This window comes from Enhydra lutris, unplaced genomic scaffold (assembly GCF_002288905.1).
Source record: "Enhydra lutris kenyoni isolate GAN:26980312 unplaced genomic scaffold, ASM228890v2 scaffoldscaffold37, whole genome shotgun sequence".
In the NCBI taxonomy this organism is placed as follows: domain Eukaryota; kingdom Metazoa; phylum Chordata; class Mammalia; order Carnivora; family Mustelidae; genus Enhydra; species Enhydra lutris.
Window position 1 is genome coordinate 24,248,109 of NW_019154121.1, and position 16,710 is coordinate 24,264,818.

The 16,710-nt window shown below is 36.3% G+C and overlaps 1 protein-coding gene across 1 annotated transcript in view; it reads left to right on the forward strand.

Annotated features, from left to right (window-relative positions):
• The window catches only part of LOC111154452 (contactin associated protein like 2), a 2,043,877-nt gene that overhangs the window by 947,212 nt on the left and 1,079,955 nt on the right, over positions 1–16,710 (forward strand). Inside the window, exons 6-8 of the mRNA XM_022514057.1 lie at positions 2,892–3,076; positions 9,026–9,169; positions 13,107–13,371. Of these exons, the coding sequence (XP_022369765.1) occupies positions 2,892–3,076; positions 9,026–9,169; positions 13,107–13,371 (594 nt within the window). The remainder of the gene's footprint in view (positions 1–2,891; positions 3,077–9,025; positions 9,170–13,106; positions 13,372–16,710) is intronic.

Genomic DNA, 16,710 nt, shown 5'->3' on the forward strand with positions numbered 1-16,710 from the left:
AGCCCTGCATCCAGCCCCTCTGCAGGAAACCTGCGTCTCCCTCTCCCACTCCTCCTGTTTGTGTTCCCTCTCTCACTGTCTTTCTCTGTCAAACAAATAAGTAAAATCTTAAAAGAAAAAAAAAAAAGAATACAAAAACAGATCCTGCCTTTTTGACTTGCTAATCAGTCTGAGTGGTCCAGACATTCCCGAATATGGCTTGTGTTCTATGTATTAAATTTTATTACTTTGAGAATTAGTATTATACTAAAAAGTGCAGTTTTCATTAGGGTTTTTTTTTTGTTGGTAATACTTGATACATTATCTGTAAATATTTACCCTTTATTATAAAACTGTACTCATTTCAAATCTGATAGAAATAATAGCTTCTATAAGAAAAAATGAAGAAGAAAATCACAGAGAAAGCTGGATCACTTAATTACACAAAAATATTGGATTCTTTACATTAAAATCATAATGAGTGTGAAACTTGAAAAACGCAAATGTTAAATACGGAAGTTTAATGTCGTTCATGAGTAAAAATTTATACCACTCCCTAAGACATAGGACATAAAAGGTAATGCATAGAAGAAAAATTGTTAGTATTCTATGAACAACAGATGCTCAACTGCACTATCTATGAAATTAATGGACAATAAAATAATAACTAATTTTTGTTAAGTAAATCAATTTAAAAAATCATATAAATATTGAGTATGTGACAAGATTCTTTGTATTGCTCTTTGCATCAGAAAATATTTTTAGGAAAACAATTTGACAGTGTCTTCAGATATCTAAAAATTGCCTGTATATTTTGGCCCAATAATCATAAGGAAATAATGAGAAATGGCTATAGGGTTTAAGTCCAAGGATATACTTGGCAATATTGATCACAATGTCAAAAATTAAAAAAAAAAAAAGCTAAGCATATAGAAATATGTTGATAATGCATTTAAAATGTCTGTGAAAAATTTTAATTCTATAGAAAATACCATAAAACATTAAATTAAAACTGTAGTATAAAATATTATAAATAACACCTCAATATTTTATATTGATTATATATACACACATAACTATATATGTATATAATTAAATATATTTATAGGGAAAAAAAATTGGAAAGAAATAGACCAAACTATGTTTACTGGTGGAAATGAGTGATTAATGTTGTACCTATTAATTCTTCATAAAATTCTCTATTATAATTAGTATAGGTATTCATGTATTGCCTGGGGAAAAAATAGCCCTAAATCATTTTTGAAGGATTCTTAATAGATAAGGAGAAATAGGAGGCTTGGGGGTAGAGATCAGAAAACAAAATGTAAGTACTTTTTAAAAACATGCATACAAAAAATATGCATACACACTGGGAGCAATTGAATTATATCTAAGGATGTTTACTTCCTCTCAAACCTTTTTCCTTTTTTTTAAAAAAGTGAAACACACAGAGGAACATTTTAAAAGCCACCGTGCTTTCTATAGGTATGACATTACTGTTCTGAAACTTGTGTCTGAGCCTTTGATCTCAGAGAAAAGTCATTACTGTTTCACTGGAAAGCAGTTGACTTACAGAGTTTTATTGACTGATTGGAATTTATGACAGTCATGGAAATGCACTCACTCATATGTCCATTGTGCTTTTTAAAATGCCATTACCTCAATATCAGGCATATCTAGCTGCTACTTTGTGTTCTAGTCATTTAAAGTAATTTAAAGTAGTAAAATAGAGTGTATACTTTCATTTAGACTTATTCCTACTTTTCTCTCTCCCTCTCTGCCCCACTGCCACATGTAAACAGACAGTCATAATCACAGTCCCAGTCACAGGCACATTTGGTTTCACCATCAAAAGGAAAGAAAATCTGATCGAGAAAAGACATAGAAAATGTCAGGTATAGGCAGCATTAGTATCTTAAATGTGGGAAAAAAAAAATAAAAGAGGAAATAATTCAGTGCCTTAATCAATTGTGTGTTTCTCCTGTTTCTGTGATACTATTTATTCTGAAACCGTGTTGTATTTTTATAGCACTTAAATTTACTTGACCATGAAAAGCAATACTTGATTAGACAAAATAGAAGATAGTATAAAACATGTAAACAGTTTCCAGAGATGACCTTAGTAAACATTTTGGATTCTCACAAACTTTCACTCTCATTTATAGTCTTGTTGCCATGGAAATCTATTTCCAAAGCTAGATTAATGCTTCATACATATTTTTGCAAGTTTTTATTTTAAAATATAACTTGAGTTAATTTTCTATGCCGTTAAATATTACATCGTGGTTAAAATGATTGCTTTTGGAGTCAGTGAAAACTGGAAAGTGTCATGCTGTGTTTTCTTGACCAAAAATAAAAATAATAGCAACAATAAAAGCCTGTTAACAGGTAACTTTTAGCTAATGTTCGCTGTATGCCAAGAAGTTGGTTAAGTTCTTTGCATGTACTAATTATTTAATCATCATAGCAACCCTGTAAAGCTGGTCCCTGATTTTCTCCATTTCCTGTATGAGGCAGCGTAAGCTCACAGAAGCTGCCTGCTCACCTGTGACCATAGGGCAAGGCAGTCCTGAGTCAGCCTGAGAGTCCAGGCACTGGGCTCCAGAACCATGGGACACTGACTTTGTAAGGACCCTGTCAAACTTAGCAGAATTCATGGCACAGTAAAAACAAAACAAAACCTCATACTCTTTTTTTCTTTTTTTTTTAAAGGAGATGTTTTCCATCTTTAGCAGCTTTTATGTATTTTGAATATGAAACTATTGTTAAGCATAGTTACATGCCGGTTCCCCCACGCTAGCGTCAGTGGACAGGACTTGAGTGGAGTGCCAGCCCATGGCTGTGATGGAAGCTGGCCGTGCGCAGGGTCGCCGTGGTGTCACTGCCTCGTTTCTGTTCCTTCCATGGCTCAGGAAGCAATCAGCTCGGCCCCATCTACGGCCACACGTCCGTGACGACTGGAAGTCTGCTGGATGATCACCACTGGCACTCCGTGGTCATTGAGCGCCAGGGCCGGAGCATTAACCTCACCCTGGACAGGGGCGTGCAGCACTTCCGCACCAACGGAGAGTTCGACTACCTGGACCTGGACTACGAGGTGAGCTGGGGGACGCGTCGTTGTCCTCCATCTTGAGTGGCTGCCTCCGTCTCCTACTGGGTCTTCGTGTTCTTGTCAGTCACATGCCTGCCTGCCCCATTTGTTTTATTCTCCAAAGAAAAATTATCTTTCAACTTGAGGGTCTAATCTATTAACACTGTCATTTTATTCATTTCTAAGTTTGTAATTATGAGTATTTGAAATATTTTAAAAATCTTGGTACCAAAGTAATAATTCAAAGGGAGCAGACCATTTATCATGTCAGCAGGGCAGTTTATTAAGTCCAGAACAAATATAAGTTGTAATCTTTCCATTGGTAGTTAATTATGGCATAAATCATCTATTATTCTTGAGAATAGATAGTATATTATAAATACAGCATTGCCTAATATTTGTTACAAAATATTGACTAAGAAATCCTGAGTTCTGATTTATATTATCATTTATGACCTCATGACTATAGATAGTTCTTTTGTTGGGTTCTGTTTTCTCGGATATAATTATCATAGAAGAAATAAAGTAAAATATAGAATATTTTAAGAGGTTGTCCATAAATAAAAGGACATATTTTATCCTCCAAATTATCAAAGGTCAAAAAATAATCATATTGGTCCCCTAAAAACTGTATATTCCTGTATTAAACAGATAGGCATTTCAGATTTTTTGTTTTTTTTTTTTTAAGATTTTATTGATTTGTCAGAGAGAGTGAGCACAGGCAGACTTAAGAGTGGCAGGCAGAGACAGAGGGAGAAGCAGACTCCCTGCGGAGCAAGGAGCCCGATGCGGGACTCAATGCCAGGACGCCGGGATCATGACCTGAGCCGAAGGCAGCCGCTTAACCAACTGAGCCATCCAGGCGTCCCCATTTCAGGTTTTTTAATAAATTATTTAGAGAGCAGTTCAACCTTAAAATACCCACCAAAAATGTTAATCAAATATAGAGATAAGAGTTCTGTAAGATGTTCATCACAGTGTTATATATTCCAAGAGAAAAAGGATAATACTAAATGAACAAAAAGAGCATAGCAGGAAAATAAATAGGATGAAATACTAGTTAGCAAGGGGTTTCTAAACTTTCTTCCTTCATGGAACCCTCAGGGTGTTACTAATTTTTCCACAGCTGTCCTAGACCATTCTGTAATAGTTAGAGCCAGACAACTTAATAAATATTTATGTCTTAACGACTTGGTAGCTATTAAAAAATACAGATAAAATAAATGAAAAATATATTTTATTTAGTTCTTAAAATAACAGTGATTACTTGCTGATGGGTTGAATGTCCCTGATGGTACAACTCCTCAGACTTTGGAATCAGATTTGACTGCCATCTCCATCTTCTGTTCTACTTTTACTTTTATGTGACATGTTTTTATGAAAGAAATTATTAAAAAAACCCACCTTCACTAGGACAGGAAATTATTAAAAGCAGTGTAGCAGGTTGTTGGAATGGTGAACTAGCTCAAGCTAGTGTTTCCCATAATGCCCAGAACGTGTCAAATATTTTGCATATCCTTTAAAAATAGAAAGTGTATGGTGGCTGTGACCCCATGAATTTCCTGTGCAAACTCAGTGTGCCTTGTCCCCACTTTTGAAATTGTTTGTATACATACACACGTATATGTGTTAATCAATATCTTACATGAATTTTTAAAAATGTGAAATAGGCTCATGATAAGATAATTGAAAAAGTTAGGATTTACAACTGTGTTTATTTTCTTTATATACTTAAATAATTTCTAAATTTTCTGTGAGGTGAATATATTATATATATTCCTAAATAGGAATTTAAAATAGATTATGCTATATAAACCCTGATATTGAGATCTTAACATTAAAATAAATTTAAGCTTATCAGAAAATAACTTTACCTCCCAAAAAATCTCCTTAAAGCATAATGATTGTTGCAAGGGAAAGAATATGAAAATCCCAGAAGTTTTATTTTTTTCCTAAATTAGTACCTTTCTTGGCTTAGGTGGCTTATCTCCCTGTATGAGAGAACTTAAAGATGAATTATTCACCTTCCATTAATAAACTTTGAAGTACCATAGGACAGATGAGAGATCCTGGAACATTAGCAATGGGCAAACAATTCCAATTTTCAAAAAACAGAATTAAAAATTTGGGGTCATAGACTGTATTGAGTTTGTGATGGAATTCATGAATATTCATGCACACACTCAGGGTCAGCAGTTTCATGGACACTTTGAAGGCCATGAATATACATACCACCTTTGAGAACCTGAGCTGTAGATGACAGCACCTGAGACGTTGTTAGAGGGAGACCCTGGGAAGAAAGTCAGATTTACTAATAAAGAATCCTGAGTCCATTAAGTTGAGTCAGTCCCTCAGCGTTTTCACACACACCTCTCTCACTCGTCCATGTAGTAACTAGACTCAGACCTCAAAGGAGGCTTGTTATGAATAACTGAAAACATTCCTATAGCCCAGGACATTCCAAGGGTTTTAGGGGCTCTGTACCAGGAACTGGGAACAAAGACCAAATATATTATACCACACTGTGATAGGGTGTTCCCGTCATATGTAGACATATAAGTAATCTCAAGATTGTACATACTAATGAAAATATAGAGATGAGTTCCTAGTAGCTACTACTTGTGTAATGTAATCTGAAACTATGTAATTTGTCTTTAACAATGGCTCTGTTGAACTGTCTGTTTTCATGAGCTGGTATGAGCAGGATTCAGCACACCATAGGGGTAAGTTAATACCCAGCACTATTCCTAGAGATGTACATCATGAAAGAAGCAGTAAAAAACAAGTTTGCTCCTTTGAATTAACTCAGGGTGGGCATCTTTTGTGGAAGGTGGCTTAAGAGTTCACCTTATCGGGGCGCCTGGGTGGCTCAGTGGGTTAAAGCCTCTGCCTTCGGCTCAGGTCATGATCCCAGGGTCCTGGGATCGAGCCCCGCATCGGGTTCTCTGCTCCACGGGGAGCCTGCTTCCTCCTCTCTCTCTGCCTGCTTCTCTGCCTACTTGTGATCTCTGTCAAATAAATAAATAAAATCTTAAAAAAAAAAAAAAAGAGTTCACCTTATCACCTCCTAGAGCCCAATTATACTGCAAAGTGTGCCAAACGCCATGGGCAGGCAAGCTACTAGCGGCATGGTACCCTGAGAAGGGTACAAAGGTAAACAGATACACATACTTCTTCTCAGCCAAAGGGCAGAACTGCACACTGATGCTTGGCCTGGCTTCTCACTTTTCTTCGGCTAAATTCCAGGATAGACCCTGTGGATATTATGCCATTGCCTTTGCAATACATTTCTGCTTGGGAGGTAGTGGAATGAAATGCCCCTTGATAGTTGTAAAACTAGGCTAGGATTTTAGAAAGAAACTAGGGAGGACTGTAGAGAATCAATTGCATGGCTCAAACTGGAACAGAAGTCCTGGGTTTGAGTCCCTCTTTGCTCCTCACTGGTTGTGTGACAGTGGACACATTATAGTCCCCTTTTGGAAAATGAATGTAATAGCATATTTGTCAGAGCATTATTATATGAGGAGGCGATAGGAAGTAATAGAAATGACCATATGTATCAGTTATGATTAATTAGACCGCATGTAACAGATGCTTGTTTATTCTCCACCATATAAAAGGTAATTGTAGGTGGGGAGCCCTCGGCTCAAATGGCAGCATCATGGTCATTAAGACTCCGTTCTCCTTTTACCTTGCTGCTACTCCAGTCCCATCGCAAATCACTCCCTAGATGACTGTTCACATTCCGTCCTGCATTCCAGTGGGAAGACGAGTAAAGAAGGTTGTGCTCCCTTCCCCTTTTAATTATAGTTTTTGGAGTCACACAGTCTTACTACTTTAATCTTGCAAGACCAAAACTTGATTCAGAGAGGTTGGCAAATGTGGTATACTGGCTGCAGTGTGCATAGCTGAAAAGCATTCTTGTTTTCCTAAAGAAGGTAGGGAAAAAGGACATTGAGAAGTATCTAGCCATCTCTGCCATATTTTGTAAACTCTTGGTAGCTAACAAAATAGTCAACGTGATTATTTCATTAAACTCAGGGCTATTATTGAATGATAATATCATTAATAAGCCAGTTGTATGAGTTATATGAGTATCTGGTAGGTAATCTAACAATTGCAACAATTTTTTTTTCCTGAATAATTATAACTTCAGGAAATATTTTGTGGCCCAGATACTTCATTTTACTGATGAGAATACATAATCAGAAGAAGCGGCAACCTATTTTCATAGGATTAGTTGCATTAGGAATTGGGATTTGAACCCACATCTTTTCGTTGTCAGGAAATCCGGCAAACTGAGCCTGTGTTGTTTCACTAGGGCACCTCTGAGAGGGATGTAGGACCTGTGCTGAGGGTGGCTGGAAGCAGGGGAACATGGGAGTGTTTCTAATCATCATCCCGACAGCACATGGAGAAAGAACGAGACAGTATGTTTAAACTGGTGTTTAGTAGTAATGTTTAAAATTTGATGCTGCATGTTGCTAAGCGTAGACTTTTATTACCATCAACTGGGAAAGAATTGGTAAAATGAACTGTAGGCAGGAAATAAAGCATTCCACATAATTATAAATTATCAATAATTCCTACCTTTGGTATTATGTATACTTATTTAGTACCTAATAAGTTTATTTTAGTGCCCCTTGAAAATATTTTCCTAATAATTCTACTATTTTAGATTACTGTATAATTTTCCTTTTGTCATTTCTTAATTCTTTTTTATATATTTATTTTCAGTTTTCTCTTCTTTCATATATAAACTCTATGGCAAACAATACATATTCAACTATGTATCTATTATTATTAACATTATTAACAAATTTTGTTTTAAGTGAGGTCTTTTATTATTTTATATTATCTCATAAACTATCATTAATTTGTGCTTTTTTTCACAAAAACTAAACATCTAAAATGCCATGACACTAAATAAAAGAACATAATTTGCTAATGGCCTCCTAGAACACAAAGATCTGTGCCTATGTTTCAAATATGAAGTCTTGACATTCAAAAATGTGTTAACTATTGCTTTCGTTTTCAAAGCTTTATAGGAAAAGTTGATAATGGTAACATTGAATAATAATTAAAAGAGAAATAACATCTGGTTTATATATCTTGGTATTGCAGCTCTGGTTAGCATTAGATTTATTTACCACTGTTTCACTATTAGCAATAAATGTCATTATGGCAATACGTATTTTAAATATAATTTTGTATTATAGGAAATTGACACTGTGGTACTGTAATTTGGCCAAAGATATAAGGAAAAAGACATCCTCTCTGTTTATAGGTGATAGTAGACAGAGAATCACAGTAAAGGGCATGCACCTTATTCTGTAGGATTCAGAAGACCCATGATATCTCTAAGCCTGTAGTGCTCAAATAAAGCCCCCATCTCCTAATATGTTCTTAAACAATGTAATAATGAGACTTTTTGAACTATTTTCTATATTAAAAATTAGTCTAGTGACTATTTGACTTTAATGGTCATTTAGATTAAAATAGGTCTACATAGTACATAGGGTTTATCATTGTATTACATTAGTACTGGTTTACCTCATGATGACTAGAAGCACTTATGAGTAGTGTGTCTTTGATATTCATAAAAATGTGTTTTTAGTATTATGCAATAAAAGAAGGCTGCTAAATAAAATCTTTTTAAACATTTCAGGAAAATTTATGAAATGCTTTTGAGTGGCTACAAAAGATTATTGCTATTTTCTTGTTAATAGTCTGATTTACAGAATTAATGATACTGTTGTATACTTCCATAACAGCACAATTAATATGCAACAGATTTTGGAGGCAGAAAAAATTGTCTGTATATCCTGGGAGAGATATACAGACGTTGGTTGTATAACTGACCTTGGTTATATTAATAGTTTCATCTAATTTATTGTGAATATTTTTTTAAGTTGAATACAGTGTGAATATTTACATTTTTTTCTTTTCTCAAAGATAACCTTTGGAGGCATACCTTTCTCTGGGAAGCCAAGTTCCAGCGGTAGAAAGAACTTCAAAGGCTGCATGGAAAGCATTAATTACAATGGTATCAACATAACTGATCTCGCGAGAAGGAAGAAACTAGAGCCCTCAAATGTGGTAAGATTGTTCACTCTAAAATAGCGGTACATAGAACAGTCAAAGAAATTTTGTTTTTTTCTGGAGTGTTGAACAACAACAATGTCGTCATAGCATTTGCCATCATGCTTATATTGGGTTCACAGTGTAAAACTAACTTTAGAATAACCTAAAAAAGTAGATAGTGGATATACTCTGGAAGTAAATAATGGTTTTTGAGTTAAATTAGCTTACAGTAGATGGTAAGTTTTACTTAGATGGGGCACAGGGTTTTGACCCAGTGTTTCTGGATTCCCCATATCAGAGGGACATGGCTCAGGCATTCCTCCATGTCTGTTTTGTCCCTGAAGTTCCGCCTGTAAATTGGCAGCATCACGTTTCCAGATGTCTTATCATATATGACTCTCCCCTTTTTGTTTGTCATTTAATTCTATATTTTAAAATTGTTATATCCAGGAACTTTGCCATATTCATTTCTTTGTTTCCAAAGATAATTCATCCATATAAATACAGTTTTTGTGAAAGCCCAAAACATACTAAGTATAGGCAGTTGGGTAAGAATCGACTACCATTGGATAGTGAAAGCCGTGGCGTAGACTTAATAGTGATCTTCTTCTAGCTCGGCTGTGAGTCATTCCTAGGTTTAACTATTTCAAACAGGAGAGCAAAAATTGAAGAACACTCTAGCATACCTGCCTCCCTATGACACTTCTTAGGATCACTGAAAGATAACAGCTGAGAAGTTCAGTATGTGTTCCCCATGGATCTGCAAGAACAGGAATTAACTTCAACCTACAAGTGTTGTTTTTGGGAGAGTTTGGGATTCCAGAGACCCACATTTGAGAGCCACTGGCAGTAGATAATGTTAGGAGTGCTTGCATTGTATTCCCAAAGAGCTCTGATGGTCTGTTGCCCACATTTGAGCCTAGAGTTTTCACAAAATGATTGGATAAATAGAAATCCCCTCATGAATGAATAGGAGTTCAGGCTGGGTATGAAAATTATTAGGCATAAAATAATAATTTAACATGAAATTTTTGCTTAATTATTTTTCTTCAAAATAATAAATTTGTACTGAATAAAATGTTGAACTTTGAAATTATCTCATAAAATATATTGGCTACAGAGAAAAATAGTAATCGTTCCATTTATAGACAGCAGGCACTGTGCTAGGAATACTACTTTTATGACAATCTGAGAACAGTACTACAAAGTGAGTAGAGATGCTATACACATTTTGTAGATGAAAAACAAAACAAAACAAACCCTGAGATTTTGCCTGGAAAAATAACTTTCCAAGATGATTGAATATGAGTGGGTCCATAGTGTATGACCCCCGAGGTCATTGTCTCCTTACATGCTATGTTATTTCTTACCTAGAGCAGTATTAATACATACACTCTTTTAAGCTTTGGCTAAAATGGCACCAGGTCTTTTTGTTTTCTCAGAAATCATTGCTTAAGATAAAAAGGTACAAAATCCAAATCATCAGAATACTTTCTCTATTTTTTGCACCTTTAAGAAGAGGTAAAATGTTATTTCTGCCCAAACCTCCCAGTTGGTCCTGAGATGCATTCATTAGGTACCTGAATTATGAAGAATTTTACTATGGAGGCTCAATCCTAGAGCAACTTTTCTTTTCTTTCTTTTTTTTTTTTTTTAAAGATTATTTATTTATTTGACAGACAGAAATCACAAGTAGGCAGAGAGGCAGACAGAGAGAGAGGAGGAAGCAGGCTCCCTGCCAAGCAGAGAGCCCGAGCCCGATGTGGGACTCGATCCCAGGACCCTGGGATCATGACCTGAGCCAAAGGCAGAGGCTCAACCCCCTGAGCCACCCAGGTGCCCCAATCCTAGAGCAACTTTAACTGCAAAATATATCGTGGTTGTAAGTGCTATTTTAGCTTGAATAACAAAGATATTTAGTAAAGCATAAATTATCTATATCAAATTTATTGAAATAGAATAAGCAGACCTAGAATAAACTTTTAAACAAAAATATATGTACATATTAACATTTTAGACAGACTAGAGAAAAGTGGGACATTTTATAAGCAACTGTACAAGGACAAATATTTATGAAGAACATTTGCTTTCAAAAATGTCAGGTGGTTGGGGCGCCTGGGCGGCTCAGTGGGTTAAGCCTATGCCTTCAGCTCAGGTCATGATCTCAGGGTCCTGGGATAGAGCCCCGCATCGGGCTCTCTGCTCAGCAGGGAGCCTGCTTCTTCCTCTCTCTCTGCCTGCCTCTCTGCCTACTTGTGATCTCTCTCTCTATCAAATAAATAATTAAAATATTTTTAAAAATATCAGGTGGTTGTATTTCAGTGAAAGTGACTCAACACTCATCTTGCATTCATCTCCATGCACGCACCATTCCCTAATATTTGTCCACAGCCTCTTGGACAGCTATTTGGGTGTAATCTGCAACCAGCATCCAGAGGCAGGAAGAGACAGAAGAAAGAGACCTACCATCCCACATTGGTAGGTGGCAGGTTTAATAAGCAAGGGAACTTCTAGGCTTGTCCTGGGAAGCCACAAGATGAGTACATCTCTGCACTCGCTTGCCACGTCTTAAAAGTTTATGTAGAGGTCCTACCTGGATTCAGTTATGGATACAGAAGGCCATCACCAGTTCAGTACCAGGTCACATAGCTTCAACACCACATCTCCAGCTCAAGCCTGTATCTTGGTGTGGGGAACACACATTTCGAGGACAGCAGAGGAATCTCCAGTTGTCCGAGTCCTGCCCACAGGTTAACTGGCAGTCAAAGTCTTCTTGATGACCCCCGCCAATACCTCATTATACATTGACTTCTGAGTCAGCACCTTTACCCAGAAAGGACCTTTAATTTTGTTGGGAGACATTCCCCACAACACGGGTATGTGGTCAGTTATAACATCTTAATTATTAGGCAAAGGCAGTTCTTCTCATCGGTAAAAGTAAGTAGTTAAAAATAATTACCTGTGAAGCTACAATGCAAATTTAGTTTGAATATTAATTCAGAGGGACAGCCTGCCTTGACTGTAATGGTTAATGTGCTGAAATGCAAGAACAATCCATCTAAACCTAGATATTGTGTGGTGTCGTGTTGTTGTGAATAAGTAATTCAAGGATCAGATGAAAATGTGAACAAATTGTCTTGCTCAAAATACTATGGTGCGATAAAAGAAGTCAGAAGCAAACCTAGATTTCCAGACCTTTAAAAGGAAGGTACTTATGCACTGGAATACAACATTTAGTGTGTCTGAATGGAAAATCAGATTTTTTTTGGAACAGAATAGAGAGAGAGTAAGAAGAAAGGAATAGGCTTCAGTTATCACAAGTTTGTTTTCATTTTGTACATTCATACTACTATTTTCAGAGGCATGAATTCATTATAATGTATGCACACTTCAGGGGAATTTAATATAACAATAATCTGAAATAATCACAATTATGCTGATGCTACCCAGTTAATATTAATTCATATATATTAGGTATGGGGATAAAAACCAAGAATATTTATCCCATATTATCAATGAATAAATAACAACCAAATGACCGTAGTTCCTCGTGAGACTAGTAATAATATGAATAAACACTGAACATAGGCCATCCAGAAGACGATGGTGGCATCTCCTTCTTGGCTGAGGCATTGTCAGCTTTCTGCCCTCTTTAGAAAGTCCAGAGGTTCACACTCACACGCCCACCACACAGGGACACATCCGATCCCATCAGGCTGTCAGTCTGTTGATTCCATGGTAGATGGTTCTTGTTAATTCCTCATCTTGACAGCCAGCTGCTGAGCCCTGTTAGACACACCGTGCAAGAAGAGTGATGCCAGCCTATCTGGGTGTCGAACCTAAATCATGGTGCTGCTTTTGCGAGTTTGGCACGAGCTCAGGCTCTGCACTGACATCCATAGCCTTTAGCTTTGTTTGCATTTGTCTCAAAGCACGCTCTTTTGTTTTCCAGGGAAATTTGAGTTTCTCGTGTGTGGAGCCCTACACAGTGCCTGTCTTTTTCAATGCTACCAGTTACCTGGAGGTGCCAGGACGGCCTAACCAGGACCTGTTTTCAGTCAGTTTCCAGTTCAGGACTTGGAACCCAAATGGTCTCCTGCTTTTCAGTCAGTTTGCAGATAATTTGGGCAATGTGGAGATTGACCTCACGGAAAGCAAAGTTGGTGTTCACATCAATGTCACGCAGACGAAGATGAGCCAAATAGATATCTCCTCAGGTTAGTGCAGTCGGTTTGCTGTTTGCTTCTGAAACTGCTGTTAGGATTTCCACAGCTAACATTGCTTTTGTTTTGTTGGTGTTGCGTGCTTGAGGTTGTTTGGGTTCAGACTCGGTGAGATTCTTACTTGCCTGCCCGGAGTATTGATTGAATAAGAGAATCTTGAAAACTGGCTCAGAGGGTGAGGGGTGGGCGAGGAAGAAAGTTGGTTGAGACTGTCTCAGAGCACCAAGATCTTCTCTTACTGATACATGCTAGTTCACATTAATAGGGCCATGGACATTACTCTAGGTGAGTATTTTATGTTTACAAAGAATGTCTATTTTACGGACATAAGAGTGCCTGGTACTGTTTGACTTTATGGACATTCAAATACCTTTTACTATTAGTAGCAAGTATAAATTAATTTAATTATGACTTTAAAGATATATGCAACTGCTTGAATCAAAACCTCAAAGTGATTTCTAAATTTATGTAGATTTTTGGGAAAAACAACAACAAGAGGCAAGTACAAAGAGGAATGAAAAGATATATGTATCTACTGAGGGAAGACTGACTGTCTTGGTTTGACAGGGTAATTTTTAAAATTGACTTCACAGTGGTCTAATAAACTGAGGCTTGGGTAATATTGTTAATTGAACAAATGTAGCAACTTTGGGATATTCTTTGATTAATATGATACAAAGAAAGCTGAGATAGCAAAGTGAGATGTTACAGACAAAAAGTAGTCATGACAGGGGACTCTTAAAGACTAAAAGTTTTCATCAAATGTCTTTAGATGTTCCTTGCAGTAGATGTTTTTATTTTGTGAAGAACTACTTAGAAGATAGAGAAAATTAACATTAACTGAGCAGCTTGTGCAAATGTACCAAATACTGAGAGAGGAAGTTCATAATAAAAAAATTCTCAATTGCATGGCTGCTCACTCTGATGTCGAAATATTCCATGTTCCCTTGGGTCACCATTAGAAACTCGATAAGGTTTCTAGCACGTTACACTGTCTGTGTCCATGTCATTTCCCTGTAGGCTGTCAGCTCTTTGAGGGGATAGGCTCTGCCTGTTCTTCTGTTCTTGCATATGGAAGAGCACCTGGTATAGTAGAGGTGCTCTGGGAAGGTTTGTGGAGTTAACATTGTGGCCCTTTAAACTGGTGTTCACTAACAGAATATTTCCTGCTGAAGGATATGCGTCCTTGCATGAAATAGGCTTTGTGTTTCTTTAGGGCATGGTTGTATAGACTATTACTGAGAAGGATTCAAGGAAGATATAGGGACCATGATATTAGAGGTGTGTCTGAATTATTGAACTCAAAAGCCATTGTGTACCTAGAGATTTGCTTTTTCTGTTTTTGCTTTGTTAGTTTTGCTTTCCCCTGAATGTTTGGAGTCAAAATGATTGATCAACCATATTTTATCACTGCTTCCCAGTATAAACTCACCTGGGGAGATTTAGAGCAAATAGAAAATATCTGGAGAGACCAGAAAAACACATAAAACAAATACACATACAAATATTTACCACAGTTGAAAAACATCCCATTAGATTTTATTATGATTAATGATTCTTTTCTGATGACTAAAAACATAAAAATATAAGTATGAAAGCCTCCCTCCCTCTTGACATTCTCTGAACAAACCCAAATTCCTGGTGGTTTTCCATGTAACAGGAACCATTATAACGGAAATAATAGGACCATAAATATTGAGATCAATAAACATTTCCTAATTTAATCTGGTTTAATTTAAGACTCTAAGATACTTTCATCTAATTTAAACTATGTTTATGAAAAACTAAAAGGAAGAAAGAAGAAAGGAATCTAATATGCAATTACTAATTTTCCTTAACAGATTTGCTTAAGTATGAGAAAATTGGACTTGAGAAATTTTTGTTAATTTAGCTAAGAATCTGTGCAAATTAAGGGAAACTGATAGGAAATCTCAACATGTCGGTAACCTTGGTTTTACATATTTTAATGAAAATACCTTACTGTTCCAAATATTTATTTTTCCTATACACAGAGTGGAAACCATGATCTTAACAGTTATCATTGCTCAAGTGCCAGAAAGATTTATAAGTAAATATAGATGCACATACATTTTTAAAAGTTATATCTTATATTCATTTATACTGTGTTTATTAAAAAATAAAGGAAAGAAAGAACAAAGGAATCCGATATATGACTACATTCATTCATCCATCCTGTAAATACAAATGGAGTCCATAGAAGGCAGTTTTCATCTGTATTTAAAGGTACTTTACCAAATTCAATTAAATATATGAGTAACTTAGTGTAAGTAGCAATACTGAGAAAATAATTTAGAAAGCTAAGTTAACTGAGGGCACTAATGTTTGCTTTAACAAAGGGAAATAGTTCTGTATTATGTCTACCTTATTCTTAGCAGCAGCATAAACACTGAAGTCTGTCAGTCCCTTTTTACTTTATTTTTAAAATAGCTTGGTTGTAAAAATGTAGAAGATACACAAAATTTAGAAGAGGAAAGCAGCCAATGCTAGCATTTCCGTGTGCAATGCACACATGTACACGTAAACACTGTTCAGTAGTGTATCGAGAAGTCGTTATAGAGACACTCAGGTAGTGCCTGTCAGTATGTACTTGTAACTTAGTTTTATGTTTAGTGAGTAAGTTCTGTGGTTCGAGATGAAGCTAATTTAAGTGGTTCAAAAGGCTTTTTATTCTGTCTTGGACAACATTGTTCTTTGATGATAAAGTCAAACTAAAGCCTATAAGTTAGAATTCAATATATTTTTCACCCTCCTTGTATTTTTCCCCTCTATGTTGTGATTGATTTCAGGTCTCTTTAATTTTGACAGTAGACTCAGCTTGTAAAATTCAGTCAAACTCTGAGTAACCTTGACCTTGCAGAGTGGGTTATCTTTCTGTGAAAATATTTTCCAAGTCACAATAATCAACTTTTATAAAACATCCCATTATATTTATTTCTATTTAGAATGATACTTAGATTTATGCTTTTCCTTTGGCTTTAAGTAAGTAGTAAAGGGGAAGAAAAGTGCTAAAAGGGTCGGATGGATAACATGTTCGTTCAACATACTGTTTAACATTCAGATCAGAACCCTGGAGAAGGCGCCCTAGAACTGTGTTTTAAAAATTATTTGGGGTTGGGGTGCCTGGGTGGCTCAGTGGGTTAAGCCTCTGCCTTCGGCTCAGGTCATGATCCCAGGTTCCTGGGATCGAGCCCCACATCGGGCTCTCTGCTCAGCAGGGAGCCTGCTTCCTCTTCTCTTTCTCTGCCTGCCTCTCTGCCTACTTGTGATCTCCGTCTATCAAATAAATAAATAAATAAATAAATAAAATCTTAA